The sequence below is a fragment of the Rutidosis leptorrhynchoides genome, chromosome 3, assembly GCF_046630445.1.
Source record: "Rutidosis leptorrhynchoides isolate AG116_Rl617_1_P2 chromosome 3, CSIRO_AGI_Rlap_v1, whole genome shotgun sequence".
NCBI classification, from domain to species: Eukaryota; Viridiplantae; Streptophyta; class Magnoliopsida; order Asterales; family Asteraceae; genus Rutidosis; species Rutidosis leptorrhynchoides.
Window position 1 is genome coordinate 425,588,283 of NC_092335.1, and position 22,673 is coordinate 425,610,955.

Below are 22,673 nucleotides of genomic sequence, written 5' to 3' on the forward strand. Positions count from 1 at the left end.
CCAAATGCTTTTGAACACAAGAGATAATTTGACAAAAATTGTTCGATATAGCTTAACAATTTTAATTTGTAAAATAAGTAGCCTATTGAACGTAATAAAATAAATTAATATACATTTTCACTCAAGTTATTAGTTATTCAACTTAAGTTAATTATTAAGTTGTCAATATAAAAATAAAAGTAATGTACTTCGAATCAAATCATATTGTTAAAATTTGTTTTTAATTTAGGTAGTAATCCCTTAATAATTTATTCAATAATTTATGCGGGAGTATTTTAAAATTATAAAATAGAAAGCACTACATTATATTTATAAGGTTAAAAATGAATTTCTGTGCAAACTTAAAGGAGTTGTCATGATAAAAAAAACTTAAAAGTACGTTACCCCACTTCATTTCTCTTACCTGCTTTCCTCATTACCACATCTACAGTTAATAGTCTCCTTTCTCTATTAAAATTGAATTCAAGTTCTATTTTCTTCTAAAATAAATCAACGATATACTCTACTTGTTCGAACTTTTGGGAGGGCAGACGCCCCTCTCTGCCCCCTGAAGATCCGCCCTTGGCTAGAACCATCTAGGTCGGGCAACATTATGTTTACATAATACTCCTTCGTCTCATATATGTTGTAGATAGACAAAAATCATGCGGTTTGAAAAAAATAACTGTCACATGTACTTTTTGTTAACTTTTCAGTCGTATTCCTTAGTTTTTATCTATCTTTGTCTTACATGTCCAGTAAAGGCGCAAAAAAAACTTTATGGCATTGTTTTTATCAATTTATAGATGAAAGTGAACAATTAATTTTGTTTTTATCAATTTATAGATGAAAGTGAACAATTAATTTTAGACATCTCAATCGTCAATATAATTGAGACAGAAAGAGTAGTTTATTTAATACTCCGTATAAAACCTTAAAAGCGGCATGAAGTAATTTTATAACATTTTTTTTTATTGATAAACAGAAAACAAAAAAGAAAGAAAAAAAAAAGTGTGAACTACTAGAATTTTTTCTTGTGGCTGGTATTCTCCCGCAAAATCTCTTTATCTAATAACGACTCAAATTTGCAACAAATTGCCTCCTTTTTCATTATTCCGTTTCTGAAAACACGAAGATGGCATCTTTACTCCCAAATTCCCATTTCAATTCCTTCAGAAATCATCTTCTGAATCCCACATTTATCATTACTTCATCATCAAGTTCCCAAATTTATAAACCAAAAAACAATTACTTTCCATTATCCATTCACTGTAGTATTCCATCTCCACCCAAATCAAAAGAAGAAGCCATACAACAGGTTAAAACCTGCCTTTCATCTACATTACAAAAACCACTCAATAATCCCAATCTCACTGCAGGCAAGCTCAAGAAACAAAAGCAACCACGTTTTCGTGTCGAAATTCCTGTCATTGATGACTCACCAGACTCCTTAACAAAACTTGCACTCCAAGTGTTCGATGAAATGCAGCTGAAAAGAAAAGGGTCTAAAGTAAAGTTTATGATACTATGGCCTAATTCTAAACTAACAGCAGCTGCTAATAAAGTAGGTTTTCGGTCCGTTGAACATGTTGACATTTGCTCGTTATCGAATGCAAGTGGTTTGAACTCTGCTGACGTGGTGGTGTTTTTGACACCAGAAGCTTCACAAATGGAAGTAATGGAGGCAGTTAGTAATAGTGTTTATCCGAAACCAGTGGTGATGTTTAATCCCAGGTGGAGTTATGATGATGAAGAGAGTATTCTTGCTGATTTTATGAAATTTTTGGGGTCGTTTGAAGTCGTTTATTCGTTTATGGGGTTAGAAGTTAGGGGACTGTTGAGTAAGCGAAACGGTGTTGTATTCAAGTGTGTTAAAGATGGTGTTTTAAGTGGTGAGAAATGGAGTGTGTTGGTTGAAGAAGAAGAAGAAGGTGCATTGAAAGTAATTACGAGTTTCAAAACAAGACCTTCGATCGTTGAAGTTGAGAATGTGTTGTATAATTTAATGGCTATTAACTCTCCGATCACTAAGTCTGCAAAGTTTCTAAAAGATTTGGTTTCAAATGTAACTGGAAAAAAGTAAGTTTGATTAAACATCAACGTTTTGTTTCAGTCATTTGTGCTTTGTTTAAGTTTATCACATATTGCAGTTCATCTTCTTGTTAATGATAAGTTAGTGACATGTTAGGATATGTAAAAAAAAAACTCGATAACCATGACAGATTAGTTTTTATCTATGAGTATATTGAAGTGGAGCCCAGTGGTTGGGCTCCTGAGTTCCTTGCAAGAGGTCTCAGGTTCGAATCCCGTATAGGGCGAATATTTAGTGGTGGCCAGGTATGGTTTGGAAACAGCCAGGGAGTAATCCTGCTGGGCTGCGTACGAGTATGGGGTCGGATTACTCGCCCTCCCGGGTAGCCCGAACAGGGAAAACCTTCTACCTTTATATTGAAGTGGAATATAGATATAGGAATTATTTGATCGCCTTTGATAACGGGTAAAAAAATGCTAGTAAGCTGGGAAAAAAATTGTTATTTTACATCTCATATTTTTTTCTTGATCTTCTTTCATGGTAATACACCAAAAATTAAGTGACTTGAAGCAAAGAATAAGAGCATCGGATGATTCTGATTTTCATTTTGCATCTAAAATCAACAAAAACGATTATTGATCAAAAGATTACCCTTCTCCTTGCTTTATTGGTTTCTCATATACATGAAGTATCATCACATTATCTTCGTTAGCCCATTTTAAGATGCTCTGATGTGGCAGGACTTGATGAACTTATCTGAGAAGTCGACATATTTAGCCCACAATGCCCGAAGCTCCGGAAATGCAATATCTAACCACGGTTTTGCTCGGCCGTTAAAATGGATGACAGCGGCACTTTTAGCATCCGGTATGCTTGTATTCTCTTGGTAACCAAGGCCTAACATATGCCAGAAAGGATCAATAGTATGAACATACCCATGAAATGCTATCAAACCTGGAGGTAATGTTCCTAATTGCCACAAAGATCGGATTTCAAGTTCTGCACCCGAAAACAAGTTATTAGAGTACTTTAATCTTTAATATTATCTTGTATATTAAATATTAAATATTAAATATTAATGTTAAGTTTAATAAAAAAAATTACCTCTTGAAGCCAGTGATGGTAATTCTGGCTTATGTTAGTATTTCTCCAAGCTTGAAGATCAAATATGTTCATGCCATAGGCCCAAGCACATTCGTTTGCGTTGAAATTTTTCGATATTAGTGGATGTGAAAAATTCAAGTAGCTCTTGAAGCACTTTGACATTACAAATTTATCCCCTCCCGTGCATGTTTCAACTGCTCCGTTTACCTTTCCGTTCATATCAATGTCCCATAGAGGCGACAGATTTGTTTGTACTACAAGGTCATCGTCTAGGAAGACTATCTTGTTAAGACTTGGAAACATCTGTTGAGACACCCAGTAAGCGATTTAACTTTAAATAGTGTTGCAGAACTCGGAATTACTTGATGAGTACTCGGTTTTTGCTACTCGGGGAGCTCAGAGAGAACTCGGTCAAAGTCAGCCAAGCCCGGTCAAACTTGGTCAAACTCGGCCAAAACTCAGGATTACTTTAAAAATCGGTCAAAACCCGGGATTACTCAGAAAATTGGTCAAAACTCGGTTAATATCGGTCAAAGTCAAACTTGGTCAACATCCGAGGACTCCCCGAGTTTCCGAGTACTCCCTAAAAGGTCCGGACCCTGTACTCCCCGAGTAGCGATTTTTGCAAAATATTTGACTTAGCTCTAGAAAAGGAAAATCTTGGAGAGCGAGTTGTACTTTACCTCTGGCAGATATATTCGAACATGGTTCATGACCGAGTTGTACTTAGGGCTCATAGCTTGCAACTTTGCAGCAATAACATAAGGTTTCTCACCGTTATTAGCCACAATGGCTGATGACGCGCCCCTAAACTGAGCACGGGCCCTCTGATCTTTCTCCATTGCCTCCAAAACTGGGACCTTCCCCTTGGCAAACCAATCAAAATGGTGTAACGCCTTCACCTCGATGACAGCTGGCTTTAACGGACGCAAAGAAAACCATGTCTGCATCGGTGAGTAAGTTTTTCTATCCGTGATTATATGAACAACCACCATATCGGGACGTAATGAGTTGTAAACAAGAGATGTTGTGACAACAGAGGCTGCAGGAATGTTGTCTGATGCAAGAACAAAGTGAAAGTACGAGTTATCGACGAGTGTTGGCACGAGCTCAGGGGATGGGAGCTGGAGTCGGGCTGCAGCGTTTGTGGCGTGCTCGTTGGCTAGCCGGAGAGCAAGACAGTGAAGTTGTTTTGGTATGCTACTCGATGCCACGTGGCGGTACAGGTATTCTTGGATTTTGGCTTTTCGAGTTCTTTGTTCAAGAAGGGTCACCTGCAAAACAGCAATCAAGTAATGATCATTAGACGATTTAGGATGTACTCATCAATATTAAACTTTTTAAACTACATGTTTTGAAGTTCGACCCATTTCCATTGATTGAGAAAAAAGACAATTCAGGAGTGAAGTAGGCCGAGTTGTGGGTGTGTTAGTATGAAGGGCGGATCTAATGTATTGGCATCGGTAGCACGAGCTACCAGTGAAATACGTGATGTAATGAAATCTTCTTTAGGTTTTAACCAGTGATACTATTGTATAGTGTAAACTAGTTCTCGAGCCCTCGCTTCGCACCGGGGGCTCCGTTTTGAATGCGAGTTAAAAAAAAAAGTCTTAGATCTATTTTGTAAAAAAGAATTTTTTTCGACATCTAACATTGAAGGGTTGTTCCTTTTGTGAAAGTTGCTTCTTTTAGCGTTCGTTTTTTTTTTTTTTAAGTTAGTTCATCTATTTTGTAAAAAATAATGTTTTTCGACATCTTTTGATAGCATTGAAGGGTTGTTCATTTTATGAAAGTTGCATTTTTTATCGTTGAGGAAGAAAAGAGAAGGAAAAAAAAAGTTAGTTAATTTTTTTGTAAAAAAGAATTTTTTTCGATATCTTTTGGTAACATTGAAGGGTTGGTTATTTTACAAAAGTTGCTTATTTTATCGTTGGGAAAAAAAGTGAAATGACGAATATACCCCTGATTACTATTGATGAATAGTGAAACAGTTTTTTTGTCTATTAGTATATATAGACAAAAAACTGTCACTATTCATCAATAGTAATCAGGGGTATTTTCGTCATTTCACTTTTTTTCCCCAACGATAAAATAAGCAACTTTTGTAAAAGAATCAACCCTTCAATATTACCAAAAGATGTCGAAAAAAATTCTATGTATAAATTCTTTCAAGCTTTTAACTAGAAGGACACGCGTGACTACAATTCATCCGCCATTGGTTAGTATATGCAGGGACGAAGCATAATAGGGGCTAGGCAGGCGCAGGCCACCCCAGCAACATTTGGAGTATATAGTAATTTTCATATTTTTCTGAGTTAAATTAATAAAAACTTACAATTGGGTCATCCCAATAAAGGAATAGACTCTCGTCTTCATGCCTAACACTTGTATATTAAATTAAAAATTAAAGCCTATTTCGTAATCGATGGCTGGATATCAAAGTCAAACCCAAAAGTATATATATTACGGAGTATTTATAATTTATATTTATATTTTATAGTTATATAATACAGTACGTAGTAATTCATTCTACTTGTGTAACGTTTGTTAGAAAAGTTATGTAGTCATATTATATATATTAACGTGGCTCTTTTATTAATTGATTTAGGTTTAATAATAATATTATTATAAATAAACTGAATATTGGTATCTTGATAAACTGAATGGTCAATGTTTAACACTCAAAGTTTAGGCTTTAAATTAATTTATAGATGTATTCATTGATTAATTGAATGATTGATTAAATTACTAGAATAATTATGTACTAATTTTTTTGCAGTAGGTGATTTTGCAAGCGATGAAAATAACTTCAGTTTTACGCAAATGTTTAATTCAGAGTTTGTAATTGATGATTTTATGAACTTTAAGGGTCGTCGAGCTGAGTTGTAGTGTGTTTTGTTAGTTAATGAATTTCAACATTTATTAACGCTTTATTTATGTTATTTATATGACACCATATGTTTTGCTTGATTTACCTCGGCTACCCTCGTGATAATCTTCAAGCTCCGTCCCTGAGTATATGGTAGGAAATTACCATGGATTTGAGCTTCATAGCAAAGGTCTTGCCATCTGGTCTATTATTGCCTTTAAGATTAGAAACAAAATCTTCCAAAGTTTGAGGAATCTCAGATTCAGACCCTTCTGATGTGTCATATTTACTGAAAGGGTCCTCCAAAACTTGATATATTACCTCTGGGACCTTGCAGAAACCCAAAAATAAGATTATGTTAAGCGGCAAATCGAATCATTAACTATGCAAAACAAAAAGAAAAAACAAAAAAAAAAAAACAAAAAATGATAAATAAAACAAACAAATGTCCAAAGTTTAAAACAAAACAGGAAGTTAATAATTTAGGAAATTACAGTTGATTGAAGGTTTTTAACCAACATGCTTGGTCCCAGTTTCTTCAGACAACCTGACATTTTAACACACACAAAATTAGCATTGTCACTCCCAACCATCACTTGGTTCCGTGACTTACTATCACATGAGTGTCACAACATCACATTCTTCTCATCACACACTAATTTACCGTCGGATGGAACCTCGGTTCATATATATATATATATATATATATATATATATATATATATATATATATATATATATATATATATATATATATATATATATATATATATATATATATATATTGACTTACTATCACATGAGTGTCACAGCATCACATTCTTCTCATCACACACTAATTTACCGTCGGATGGAACCTCGGTTCATATATATATATATATATATATATATATATATATATATTAAAAAAAAAACATTATTTAATTAAATTAATGTTTAATTAATAATGCTATATGTGTACAAATATTTAAATAGAATAAGCAAGCCAAAGAAATTGCTATAAATTCACGAAGTGGGGCATGGGATGAAAATGGCACGCCTTTGGCTTGTTGGTGCCATTGTTTCCAAAGATGGCGGATGTCTTTGACTTGCTATTGACGTGTGAGCTCACCATTATTGGTAGTAGTGCTCTTATGCATGACTGTTTTTGTCCGAACAAATCATTTGTAAATTTTTTCAGGATTATTTTTTAATCATCTCTATACGGTTTATGGTATGTTTGGTAAAAATAGCTGGTAGCTAATAGGTATGTTTGGCAAAATTAGCCGGTAGTTGGTAGCTTTTAGCTAGTAGCTGTTAGTTTTTTAAATATATTTTGGTGTTTCGCATAGGAGCTGAATTTGTTAAATAAAGAATAAAATTATAAAAAAGTAGAAGCTAAAAGCTAAACGCTACTTCTACTAGCTTTTAGCTTTTTCCTTCTGTCTAAAAGCTTTAAGCTTCTTTAACCAAACAGAACTTTTAAATTAAGTAGTAGCTTTTTCATAAAAGTTAAAAGCTTCAAAAAGCTACGCGCCAAACATAACCTTAGTGTTTTGATCCTATGATATTTCAAATTCAAACTCACTAGCACTATATTTTAGAGTGGTTAAAAAAAGGTCAAAATGTTTATGAAATAACCAGTGGCAATTTCAGGACGAGAACTCAATAAGGTCTCGATTTTTTTTTTCAGTACTAATAAATTTTGAATGTTATTTCAATGGTTGTTTACCTTTTAAAAAACTAGAAATTCGAAAAATATATGAAGTCAAATTAGTTAAATTCAGTGGTATCCTATACAATACAAAGGAAAAACTATAAATTCGAAAAATATATGAGGTCCTATGGTTAAATTTTGCGATTATGAGTACAATTTAAATGATCTTTTGTACAGAAACATTTCAAACTAGCCGTAATCCCATGGATTAAAGAGTAGATTCGGCGCTAGAATTAACTCGGTTAGGGTGTTTGACTTTAAGTAAAAATATTCTTTTTTTCGATCAAGCTTGAACAAGAAAAAATTATCGGTTACCCTTTTTTTTCAGGTTCTTTTGGACTTACTAATATATCGTTCGCATGCACAAGAAGCATGTTAATTTGGTAAATGTACAAGGATATTGTTTCTGTCAAAAATTTGACAATATTACATTAATTTTTCTAAAAGTATGTTATGGTTGGTATGGTGACATATGACCAATCTTACCATTTGACCAATCTTTTACCATCTCATTAGTTAGTCATAGTTTATCAATTTGAAAGGGATGGACTTACAAATTAGTTTACATCCGAATACAACAATTAAAGAAATCCTAGAACAGGATATTATATTTCGCAAATGAATACAGGTTTCCTTGTAAGATGGTGATATTTTCTATAATGGTGATGATATTTTATCATCGAATTCGATAAGTAATAAATTTACTATAATTGTGCATCAAATATTTATTTTATATATATTGTATCTATGTATATGTATAATTATAATGAATTTATTAATCAGTGACAAAAAATATCATTTCTATTCTTTTTAATTGTCCTTCCAAATATAAAGATTTTTATTTTTGAGAAAATCAGTTGCATTATATATTTATTTCTCATTATATTATATTATATCTACATGCTAAAACGAGTGAAGGTATTTACCTTCTTACCTTTGTGAATAGTAGCACCTACTGTTTTATTCACCACAGTATTTTTTTCATTTTAGATTTTGTGATGACCCGTCCAAATTCCTTTAGACGAAGTACATCTTTCATCGATTTCATTGCGAGGTATTTGACCTCTATATGATACGTTTTACAAACATTGCATTCTTTTTAAAAGGTACACCATAAATGAATATCTAAATCCAAGGTTTTCGACATCTGATGATGTCTACATATAGACAATCATCGTAAATAATGGTTTACAATAATACATCCGTTGACAATGCAGTCAAAATAAGATACATGGTGATGATTTTGTGAATGCAAAGTTTTCTCGAATAAAGCATGTATGACTCCATGCACATAGCTTGTATAACATATAAGCAAACAGCGGAATACTTCTAAGAACCTGAGAATAAACATGCTAAAAGTGTCAACACAAAGGTTGGTGAGTTCATAGTTTTAATGTTGCGCATAATATGTATATAAAGGTGGACCACAAGATTTCAATTGTTTCATCCAAAACATTTATCAAAATATTCTACGAAATTGAGCACCTTGGTAACTAAACTTAAAGTATATATAATAAGTACCCATGTTTTAACATACATACAACCAACATGTACAATACACGCAAACCAACGTGTACTAAACTCAAATAGCATACGTCCGCTTTATAGTTCAGGCTAGGGTCTCTATACCTGGAACGGACGGGGATGTCAAGCCCTATGGATCCATATACAACTATTCGCGCCCACCGGTTCTTATAACCGGCAGCTACTAGTTACCAAAGCTAAGGGATTTTCGGTTCAAACTCAGTGTAGAATTTAGTATATACTTGTGTCCATTGCGTTTAAAATAAAGTGCATGTATTCTCAGCCAAAAAATATAGATTGCAAAAGCAATTAAAAAGGGATCTATAAACTCACCTGTAATTCGTAGAAAGTAAATAATATTATTTTTCAATCCGGTGAAAAATACGACTCGGCCTTCGACAGATTCACGAACCTATGATAATAATATATATATCAACTATACAATAATTATATTTGAATAATAATTATATCATACTTATATGATAATTTTAGATTGTCAAGTTAATAGTCCAATGTTAGTAGTCCAATAGTCCGATAGCTAAAACTAGCAAATCTATCCAATTTTGTTTTACCCATAACTTCTTCATTTCAAATCCGATTTGAGTGTTTCAAATTTCCATGGTTTCGTATCAAACTGTATTTTATTAATCTAAACATAAAAAGTATAGGTTTATAGTCGGATTTAAAGTCTAGATGTCAATCTTTAAAGAAAAATGGTCATATACGTCGTAAGAACAACATCTTGATTACCATTTTGAAAAACATACTTCAACTTAGAGTTAAACCATGGATTTTGGATATGTTTCATATCCATATGAAATAACATTTCTTACAGAAGGAAAACTTTTAATTCAAAGTTTAAGATAGGTTTTCAAAATTAAACCCAAAACAGCCCTCGATGAAACTATGACGGCGTATGTTCGATTTTAAGGTGTTCTTCGTGTATACAAGTTTTATATCCTTATGTTAGCTTGACATACTGTCATAATACATGTGTTGAAGTGTTTTAAAAGTCAAGTTAGAAGGATTAAGTTTGTTTGCGAACAAGTTTAGAATTAACTAAACTATGTTCTAATTGTTATAAGTTATATACTCGAAATAAGATAGCTATATGAATATGAATCGAACGAGATTTTGAATAAGGTTACTACCTCAAGTTTAAAGAGTGATGTTACTGGAAAAATAAGGAAAGGATCTTTGAGTTGATGGTGTCCTTGATAGCTTAGAAATCTTGATGTAGAAGCTTGGAATCAACAAATGTTTCAAGTAAGAAATCTATCTTGATTTAAGATAGTTAGGATTATATGAATTGAACTAAAGTTTGAATATGTTTATTACCTTGATTAAAACTTAGAAATTAGCTGAGATGAATAATAAATTCTTGATCTTCAAACAGTTTTTGAAATGGGTTCAAAAAATTGAAAGTATAAACTTGAAATGGATGATCTTCATGAAGTGTTCTTGTTTGGTTTTTCTTATGATGATTTTAGGTTGTTTTAAGGCTTGTAATTGATGTGTTTTTGCTAAATTAAAGTAGTAGAACAAAGGCTTTCAAGTGTGTGTTTTTAGGGAGTAAAATCTTAGAATAAAAATTGAAATGGAAATGATATAGATATAGATATATAAAATGTCATATGTATATAGATATAAAGAGATTCCAAGTTGAAATTTTAGCTAGAAGTTTAATACTAGATGTTAAGAGTTGTTAAACATGTCTCCCCCATGATTAAAAAGGTTGAAAATTATGTTTTACTATTGATATATACGAATAGTAAATACATCTAGAAGCTGTGTATAATACGGGTATAAATACAAAATTATTTTGTTTATGTGTTTAAAGATGTCTCATGAGTCATATGTAATAACAAGGATGTCATTTTCCATGATAAAAGGTTGAAAATGATATTTTACTATTGGTATATACGAATAGTAAATACATCTAGAAACTGTATATAATACATGTCTCATGAGTCATATATAATAACAAAGATGTCATTTTCCATGATAAAAGGTTGAAAATGATGTTTTCCTATTGGTATATTCCAATTGTAAATACATCTAGAAACTGTGTATAATACGGGTATAAATACCGTATGAATACGAGTAGAATTCTTGAGAAAATCGAATGCGAATACGAGTATAGCTATCTTTGTTGAGTATAAGTATATTAATATATATATTTAAGTCTTTAAAAAGTGTATTAATACATCTTAATACAATACATATATATTTATTTTAACTTAGAAGTTATAACGTCGTTAAGCGTTATATATATATATATATATATATATATATATATATATATATATATATATATATATATATATATATATATATATATATATATATATATATATATATCGTTTCGAAGTCTTTAAGTTAGTAGTCTCATTTTATGTATATAATCCATTGTTAATATATTTAATGAGATACTTAATTATCATATATTCAAGTTAGATATAATCCATATATATCCATATATATCCATAAGTATATAATTAATACAAGTTATGACATTCATGAATCGTCGGACAAATAGATGGTCAATTGTTTGTATAAAAACTCATTTCAAAAGTTTTAAAACTTATCAAAATTCATTGCTTATCATGACGAAATTATTAAATCATATAGAGAATTGGCTTAAAATAAGTTGAAATTTTCTGGGTCGTTACAGTACCTACCCGTTAAAGAAATTTCGTCCCGAAATTTGGTTAATGAAAGTTGGTAACAAAAACCAGAATATTCTTGTATCAAGAAATATGATATAACTTGAATTCCCATCATGAATTCGATTGTTCATAAAATCATTATCAAAAGAATATAATAAAATATATTAATGGAGTATTTTGAATACCTTGAATGAGCCGAGTTCCGTTTTATGAGTTCAATAATTATAGAGTTTTTCACCATTGTGAAAAATATGGATAGAACAATTCGATTACGCGAAGAGTATGAGTGAAGCTATCGTAAAAGAGTGAAATGAAGAAAATAAAGATTCGTCTTAACTTTGGACGTAGTCACGGTTGATTTCCGGGATTTAAGGGATCTTAAAGAAAATCTTCGTAATCTATATAAGATCTGATTTAGGAAATTATGATCCTCTTTAATTAATGCGGTCATCTGCCTCGATTGCTTTGTCTAATTTTTAGCTATAAATTAACCTCATCCGTTCCATTATTTCTACCACTTCTATATTTTATTCTTCAATTCACACTTCCAAAGATTGTGAAAAATGCTTAATCCATTTCTGATCCTTGTCCTTATCCTGACTATCGCAACAATCATTCTTCTTTTTCAACTCTCACCAGAGGAATCTGTTTACTTCTACTTCGCCCTAGGTGTGATATTATTCTTAATCCTACCATGTCTCTATATTGCTATATGCATTGATATACACGGTTTGTAATTTTTCTATTTGCTGTTATTTATACTCCTCTTTATGTTTCGAAGCTCTATGCTTCTGTTTTCTCTTCTCGGCCTTAAGTAAAGCGATTAAGACGTCTCGGATTCGTAGATTAAATCTTTGAATTTCGAATGATCATGGCTAACGTTCTAAGAAAGAAATAGTAATAGTACGATCTGATTTGTTAAATTACCAGAAATCACAGAAAAGATAGAATTATCAAGAAATATGTTCTTGGTATGTTTGGAGCTTAAGTAAAATAAAAGAGTCGTGTAACATGACACATGGTGAGGGTAAGGTCTGTGAACCATCATCATGTTCCATTAGAAATTTAGCATGACTTACTGTAATATAACCACGTTGGCCAGGCGTCATTATATTATACTAACTCATACTTTAATTCCCAACACTTCTCCGAAAATCATTCATAATTTAAACTTGAATGTTATAGAATTTTAGAAACTAAAACAGTTTCCTTTATGATGTAATAGGGATAGCACGAAGAGATAAATAATTTCGGGCAAGAATATTTATGAAAATATTCTCAGAAATATCGAAGATATTTATGATGATATTTTGGAATTTCTAAGATCGAAGGTTGATGAAGAAAATTCTTCAGCAAGGATTCCAACTAAGTAAGGAGTAAGATATTCGCTAAAGATTTCATCGGATACATAATTATCTGGATTCTTGATGTACAAGTTTAGTCCTTGTGATTTGTCCACAGTCTCCTTCATGGTTTGCTCAATCTATTTTTCAGTTCCAAAATTTTCTATTGAGCATTTCCAACTCTCCATTCCTTATCAAATTCTTGACTGTTAAGGTAGTTTACAGTTTTTGCTGCTTCGTCTATATTTTCAACACTCAGAGAACTGATTCGTAGGTTGAGGTATTTTTCAGGATTCCAGAATTGAAGTACGTATGTCCAGGATATAGACGTTATATGTATATATAACTGTTGTTTTAGAAATGCCCCGAAATTCGAAAATAATGATTGATGCTTCCTGGTATTGGTATGGTAATTATTGTTACAAGATGCAGATGAGTATATGATGAGGTTCCAATAAATAAATATAGAGAGACTTAAGTCAAAGAGTAACGGAGTTGCTGGTACGTTTTCTATTAATATGGTGGGATATAAAAGGTTCCCCGATAACAACGTCAGGAAGGGTAATCGTATATGTCAAGGTTATATCAAGGCTTATGAAAAGTCGAAGTTGACTTGTTGGAAGTGTGATAAAACTGAATGCTTGAAAAGGAATTGCAAAATTACTTTCAGTAATAATAATGCCGAATGATTTATCACGGATACGTGTTAAAGTTTTACTTAGGTTTTGAGAGCTTTTCAGGTGTATGACTATAAGTATAACTCTTTCCTTCTGTCGATAACGTGTGGTTGGTTCATCTTCTCGATTGAGGCATTTTCAAGAATCGTGAAGGGTTTGAACACAGGTTGTAATCGTTTAATAAACGTATGATGTTCAAGATGAAATCATTTAAGATTTTGAATGAAATGAATATATTTCTGGGTTTTATGAATAAGAGTGATGTTCTAGTACAGTTTTGAATTCAAAGTATGGTTTTTGAAAAATGTAGGACTCTAAGAGTGATGTCACTGGTTGCAGTTTTTAACTTGGATTCTGATCGGTCAAAATCAGAATATGTAATTGAATTCGTATGAAAAATAATTGCTCTATGATAAATGGATATATATATGATGTACAGCGGGGTAGTATATAAAATAGTTATTAATTTTAGCAGAAAACACTATTAAATACGATACAATTTTACACAAGATATTTATTTTTTTATAGAATGGATATACTTAAACCTTGCTACAACACTTATAGGCAGTGTACCTAATCGTACAGTAGTGTAGTTTTTAGTAAGTCCGGTTCGTTCCACAGGGAAATCTTTAAACAAAGCTCAACGCTATATTAGTTTACTTTTATTAAAAATACAAATATATATAAGTAATATTATTATTATAAAGGGGGGTTTTTACCGTTTAATGACCGGTTTGTCGATTTTAAAACTTTAGTCGCAGTTAAAACCTAATGTAAAATATAAAATAAATACAAGACTTAAATTAAAGCGTAAAGTAAATAACGATAATGAAATTGCGAATAATAAAAGTGCGATAAAATAAAATTGCGATAATTAAAAAGTACGATAATTAAAAGTGCGATTAAATAACAATAAATAAAAGTGCGATAATTAGAAGTGCAATTAAATATAAAATAAAGGAAATTAAATATGAAATAAAAGAATTATGCTTATTTAAACTTCCGTAATCATGATGTTTGACGTGTTGATTTTAGTTTTATGCCCATGGGTTAATTGTCCTTTGTCCTGGATTATTTAATATGTCCGTCTGGTTTTTGTCCATAACAGTCCATCAGTCATAAATATAAATTGCAAGTGTCCTTGTCAAATTATTATTATACCCGAAGTTAAATATTCCAACTAATTGGGGATTCGAATTGTAACAAGGTTTTAATACTTTGTTTAATGAATACACCAGGTTATCGACTGCGTGTAAACCAAGGTTTTACTACTTTGTTAACAATTACACCAATTACCCTTGAATGTAATTTCACCCCTGTTTTAATTATTCTAGTGGCTATTAATCCATTCCCGTGTCCGGTTAAATGAACGATTATTCGTACATATAAATACCCCGCCCATCGTGTCCGATCGAGTGTATATGGTAATTTATAGGGACGCCCAATTGTAAATCTTTATATTAACATTAACAAACTTTCATTTAATTAAACAAATATAAAGCCCATTAATAGCCCATAGTCTAATTTCCACAAGTGTCGTTCTTTTGTCCAAACCCCAATTATGGTACAAAGCCCAATTACCCAATTTTAGTAATTAGCCCAACATCATGATTACTTCGTTTTAAATAAGCATAATAATAACTTAGCTACGAGACATTAATATAAAAAGGTTGAACATAACTTACAATGATTAAAAATAGCGTAGCGTTACACGGACAGAATTTCGACTTACACCCTTACAACATTCGCTAACATACCCTTATTATTAGAATTATAATTAAAATTAAAATTAAAATATAAATTATATATATATATATATATATATCGTATATATTGAGAGATGAGAGAAATAGAATATGAAATTTGATCAGAATTCGGTTTGCTTTATAGCCAGAGTTGAATTTTGGGGCTCCGCGACTCGCGGCAAAATCCCCTTCAAACTCCGCGAGTCGCGGAGATAGTATTTACAGCTCAGTCCTTGGAGTTTTCTCTGCCGACGGTTTTTTATATATAAATATAATATATATATAATTAATTATAATTAATTATATATTATATTATATTTATATACATAGTTAACTTGTAATTTTTAGTCCGTTGCGTCGAGCGTTAAGAGTTGACTCTGGTCCCGGTTCCGGATTTTCGAACGTCCTCGCGTACAATTTAATATCTTGTACTTTGTGTTTTGAATCTTGTACTTTTGTAATTTCGAGACGTTTCTTATCAATAATTGGAACCTCTTTGATTGTCTTTTGTTCTTTTGAGCTTTTTGGTCGTTTGCGTCTTCAAATCGTCGAATCTGTCTTTTGTCTTCACCTTTTATTATTTAAACGAATATCACTTGTAAATAGAACAATTGCAACTAAAAGCTTGTCTTTCTTGAGGAATAATGCTATGAAATATATGTTCGTTTTTAGCATTATCAAATATTCTCACACTTGAGTGTTGCTTGTCCTCAAGCAATATCGTCTTGAAATACTAGAATCACTTCTTTATTCTTCACACTTTGTACATCAGTGATTTCTATACGGCGGTATAAACAATGGTAGTAACGATATGGTTTACAGTCCCACATGACTATAAAAATTTAGATCCATTAAGGAAATTGGATCTTTATGAAAACATTTGATCTTTTGAAATCTAGTTTTTACCCTAGATAAGTTTTCCGGAATAACCCTTTACCGGTGTTTGCAAAATATTTTTGTGGGTTTGGTGGGTTTCAGATTTGAAAATTTTAGCTCAAAACTTGCGGTTTTGTGTCACCCACTTGCTAACCTTGTATTTGGAAAGCAACACGTCCAGTTTACTTGTTCCGTATATTACCTTTCGGCAAACTACCGTCCGGTTGTAAAGGAAAGCGTTGAACAAGCAACTGTTAAGGCAATGTCCCGTGACATGCTTTTGATTATGGTCTATAACGTGTCGGACGCAATTACTATCCTTGGTAGGAGCAATAGTAAAGCTCACCCTTATAATTTTTCGGTATGGCACAAGGTCATGTCTTTGACCATGCTATGCAACCACCGTTCTTACGGTTGACACCCGATTTGGTTCAGGTGACCTAATGAATTCCAGGTGAATTCCTAGAATTTTACGTTCAATGGTAATGAACGCATTGAAAATAGGGTTTTCAGAAAACAAATCGGTTTGTAATTTTGATCAAAATATTTTCTCGTTTAAGCTCGAGTTTAGATATCATTGAATTCCATGAGTTTGTAATTCTCAATCTTTAAGGTCAATCTCTAGGATTGAGTAATATCAGTCTTAAAAGCTGATTTTTAATCTTTAAGGAGATTATCCTTTCTGGGGATCTGATTCATTAGTCTTATCCAGCTAATTTGCATGGTGCCCCCCATTGTACGAGATAAATCCTTCTCATGGTTAGGATAAATCTGACCACTTGGCGACCCTGTTTAATGCTGAGGTCCGTGGATTTCCTGCTGATTTTAGTGATGACTTTTCTAGATTTTTCGTCAACCTACAGCTGGTCTGGACGACAACTTCATGACCTAAATCAAGAAGCGCGTTTCTTTTTCGGAAGACTTTACTTCCTTTTAATGATGGAATTGATTCATCATGTAGATCCATCTCTTCTTTTCTTTCATCGGGTAAAACAGTTTAGTTTAGTCCAAAGCAAAAGTATTTTCAGTTATTTGTTACAGATATATGTGACATATGTTTAAAATAATTTGGTAAATTTTCCCACACTTGGCTTTTATTTTCCTTTTTATCGTCCTCTATTCCATTTTAAATGAATTTTGACATTTTAGTTTGTTTCTTAATTTATGTTCTTTCTGAGATAACAATAATTTCGGTGTTAAAACCTAGTTTTATCGTTCATAAATATGTATAAACATGATTTGAATTCATTTAATTGAAAAATTTTACTAGAATTGGGTAGTCAGTATATAAGACTAGGGCTGTTCTTTTTTATCAGAGAGCACTAGATTCTAATACAACTACTGCTTTACTAGTATTTTTAATGGTAACCAAGTGTATAAAGTAAAAAATTTTAAAATCCGAAAGAATTTAATCCCTTCCCACACTTAAGATCTTGCAATGCCCTCATTTGCAAGAAATCAGTAACAATTTAAATTATTGAGGGTGATTTGTGTGAAAATGATTAAATTTTACCAAAGTTTCCAAATATATTGGCGTTTGTTTGCTGAATGATAAATGGTGCACATCATTTGTTCATTCCGTCTTGTTGTTATTTCACATATATTTTGCATCTTGTCGTCAAAATTAGTTGCTTTTGCTGAACTTTAATGCCAGTCTTTGAAAATGCGTTGTTTTACCCTGTTGTGTACATAAGATAAACTGCAAACATATATACATATTTTTGAAGTTTGGTATATTACCCCACATTCAAAAATTATTAAAATCTAAGAATAAAAGTTAGATAATTATAAAAATAATTACAATATTAACAAAAATATTAAATGTATCAATAATTACAAATTACAAAATAAAAAAAAAAAATAAGTAAACTAAGGATGATATTGGTACCAATAGGGGTTCCAGGCATAACCATAAGTGCTATAGAATGCTTCGGCAGGGTCATACGTAGGATATGGTGGCTGCATCTCTATCGACCAAGGAGGGAAGATGGGTTTCGGTGTAGGAATATAGTTTCTACCTATATGTTGGCAATGAGCTATGATCTGGTTCTGATGAACTTGCCAATCTTCAAATGCTCTCTGTCTAGCATTTTCGTATTCCTGAGAAGCTATAAACCTATGCATTTCTTGCATCTCATTCCCCCCTCCTACATTACCTTGTTGCTGGTTTCTCTCCACCTGTGGATGTCTACCATGGTATCATACTGCGGCGTTATTTCGCCTCTTCAAAACTTTTGCACCATGGTATACATTTAAACCTATAGTATCGCGGGGTTCCGACTCTTCTAGTAATAATCCCCCCCGACTTATATCCACATCGAGATATTCACCAATCAAAGTAATAAAAATACCACCTCCTATTATGCTATGTGGTCGCATCCCCCGAACCATAGCTGATAAATAATAACCCACACAATATGGTATACTTACAGCGCTCTGTGGGTCTCGAATACACATATGGTAAAAAAAAATCCTGTTCATTTACTTTTTCCTTGTTTTTACCCCTTTGTGTAATCGAATTAGCTAAAAACCTATGTATCACTCTTAATTCGGCTCTATCTATATCCAAATAAGAGTAGTTTCCCCCTTTGAAACGGTGATGGCTTGTCATTTGATTCCACACACCGTGTGTATCAAAATTCTCATCTATCTTTCTACCGTTTAGTATCAATCCTCTACAATCGACAGACGCTAACTCCTCAGGCGTATATATACGTAAAGCCTGAGCCATGTCCAGTAAAGACATGTGGCGCATCGAACCGCCTAACAAAAATCTAATAAAAGAACGATCGGTTAAACTAGCTACCCGATCATTCAACTCTATACTACATAACAACTCTTCACACCATACTTTATATACAGGTCTGCGTATGGTGAATAAACATATCCAGTCATTAAAAGAAGAATTACCATACCTCTGTACAAGTAATTCCCTAATTGGCCCGGCCAATTCTACAGCTTCTAAGGGTCCCCATTCTATGACCCTCGGTACCTCAACAACCTTGGAATGAAGAGTATGCAAACCCCGTTGATATTTTGGATAATCTATCCAAAGTCTGTCAAATCTCAGGTTCGGGTGCAACTCTTCCAAATGCATATCGGAAAAGGTCATGACTGGATGAGGTACATCCTGCTTGTAGTAGTTATCTACCTCCTGTTGTTCCAAATTCTCAGCAGGAGCATTGCGGGCTTGGGATGAAGATTCACCCCTTTCATTCTGCAAAACACATCAAACACAAATTTTGTGCATCCAAATATGCATTAGTGTCAGCAAAATCATCAATCAAAATAATTACAATTACATTATTAATTTATATCAAACTTAAGCTTATTTTCACATTTTTATCAAATCTACACCTTTTCAAATAAGCATATACGAAAATTTTCGCCAAGTTCATAAGCATTCAACTCAAATAACATGTCAAAATAATCATTACTAGCAATCAAACAAGTCTCAAATGGCATTATCTTTCAAAAATCAAGTTCATGATATTTAGACTTGAAAAAGTCCACTTTAATTCTCAAAATCATGTTTAGGCTCAAAGTTTGGATCATTTAACTACCTAGACATGTTACACTACTCAATTTAGCAACAATTCATGACAAAAATCGGCCATAACCTGTTTATATCAAAAAGCCCCAAATTTGCTCAAGAACACAAACCCTAGATTATTCAAAATTTGAAGTTTAAGGCTTCTAATCATGTTAAACAGCATCAATCTAGGTTATACAAGCATAATACATAAACAATTTAAGTCTAATTACACTAAAAAGCATCAAAATCAAATTGGGGAAAAAATAGCTCAAGAACACCTAATTTCGAATTAATGGTGTTTAGGTGTAGAAATTTACCGTTTTTCTTGAGTAATTCTTAGATAGCATCCTTCTCAACAAGATTTTAGCAAAAAATTTGGTGATTAACGGTTAAAAATTGGGATTTTTGGGGGTGTTTTTCGGGTTTTTTCGCAGCTCTTTTCGCAGTGTTTTTGGGTGTTTTTGTGTGGGGGAAGTGAACTGATCGTGCAGCTCTTTTTATTTTTTTTCTGATTTTTGGTCCCTCCGCGAGTCGCGGAGGTTTTTCACTTCAAACTCCGCGAGTCGCGGAGTTTGCTCTTTTTTTTTCTTTTTTTTTTTTTTTTTATAATCATTAACTTATTAAAACAATTAAGTAATTAATTTTAAAATTTTGTTTCCCTTGTTATTTAGGACGAGGTCGTTTCGGATCGATGTCCTAGTCCGTCCTTCGACAAAATTTTAAAATTTGTCTTTTTGTAGCGATTGTTTTAAAAGCTAAGATTTTTGGGTTTTTTCAATGTTTTTGGCATACTCTAATTCAATAAGATTAAAAATAATGATAATAAAAGTTCTCGTCCCTCCCTCGGGTAAAGCAATTTCGGTTCAAAGACCTAGTCTTCAACTTACGACGAATTTTAAAAATCATATTCTTAACTTAATGAGATAAAGTAAATTTTTGTTTTTAAATTCACACAATTTAAATATAAAATTCAAAATTAATATTTAAAAAAAAATCACACCAACTTAAAATTTGAAATGCATAAAATTAAAATTTCATATTTTTTTAAAAATTAAAAATTCACACCAAATTTTAATTTAAAAATTCATATTATAAATTCATACCAAACTTATATTAATTTTTCAAATATTTTAAATATATTATTTTTACAAAGTTTACAATATTAATTTAAGATTTAAATATTAATTTTAAAAACATGGTAAAAATAAAATTAAAAATCTTTTTGTCTTTTTATCCCACTTTAATCAATCAAATATTATCAAAAATATGCGCCCCTCTTTTCGGTAAAGTAATTTCGGTTCCAAGACCTAATTTAACTCATGACGAATTTTTGAAATATTTTGGGTTGATTGATTAAAGATATTTATACCTTAAGAATAAACGTTAAATTTCGCAGTGATGTAATAAATTTTTGAATGATATCAATAATTTCGGTCGCCAAACCTAATTTTATTTAATACCAATTTAATACTTTTTAGCGAACAAATTAGCGTTTATTATCAAAAGGTTAAACATAAAAATAAAAATAAAAAACTGTACAGACATACCTGTGAAATAGATTTCTTAGTTATATGATCTATTCCATTCATAAGATAGTCGGTTTAATTGGTTTTCCATGGCCCCAAAGGCGTAACCTCGAGCATTCAGTGTCTTTTCTTCTAAACATATGAACGGTCCGTCTCTGCATAAAGTAACAAATTCGGTATTTGAATAGGTTTGATTATTTGAACATTTACCTCCATGTGACCATTTTCCGCATTTGTGACATCGTTCTAGGTGTCGTGCTCTTCTTTTCGCTGCGGATTTTGATTTTCCTTTACCAAATTGTAACTTATTATCTTCGCATCTGGATTCTTTTCTAACTCCGTCCATTCTTTCTCTGATTACTGATACTAATTCGCTCGGTAGTATGTCATTATTACGTTTAGTGATCAAAGCGTGTAGCATTAGACCATGGTTTAGTTCACAGGCAGTCTTCATTTTGTAAAAACCTAAAAAAAATAAAAATTCAGAATGGGGGGAGAAGACTAGTTCTTTAGGGTCTGCTAGGGAAAGACCATACGTGTTCCATTTTCGAGAACTACACGAAAACAGACAATCTAACTCTAACAGAAATACATATTATCCTTTAAAGACTTGATTCTCCCCACACTTAGTTAGCTGTGGTGTCGAAATTGTGATTAACTTCGTTGTCGACTTCCATCGGACCATATATGTAATGTTTAACTCTGTGACCATTAACTTTAAATTCAATCCCATTTGAATTTATCAATTCTATCGTTCCGTATGGGAAAACTCTTTTGACTATGAATGGTCCAGACCATCTTGATTTCAATTTTCCAGGAAATAGCTTGAATCGTGAATTGAAAAGAAGAACTCTGTCTCCTTCTTTAAATTCTTTTGAACTTCTGATTCTTTTATCATGCCATTTCTTCGTTCTTTCTTTATAGATTAACGAATTTTCGTATGCTTCATGTCTTAATTCTTCTAATTCGTTTAGTTGACTTAATCGTAGACGTCCGGCTTCATGTAAATCAAGATTACATGTCTTCAAAGCCCAAAATGCTTTGTGTTCAATTTCTACTGGAAGATGACATGCTTTTCCATAAACAAGTCTAAAAGGT

At 32.1% G+C, this 22,673-nt stretch overlaps 1 protein-coding gene and 1 pseudogene across 1 annotated transcript; one reads left to right on the top strand and one right to left on the bottom strand.

The window, feature by feature from the left end:
- Window positions 1-1,114: 1,114 nt before the first annotated feature.
- LOC139901448 (uncharacterized) lies at window positions 1,115-2,062 on the top strand. The gene has a single exon (XM_071884162.1). The coding sequence runs from the start codon at window positions 1,115-1,117 to the stop codon at window positions 2,060-2,062; it is 948 nt and encodes a 315-aa protein (XP_071740263.1).
- Window positions 2,063-2,729: 667 nt separating this feature from the next.
- Window positions 2,730-22,673, bottom strand: part of LOC139897840 (probable galacturonosyltransferase 12) — a 36,643-nt pseudogene continuing 16,699 nt past the window's right edge.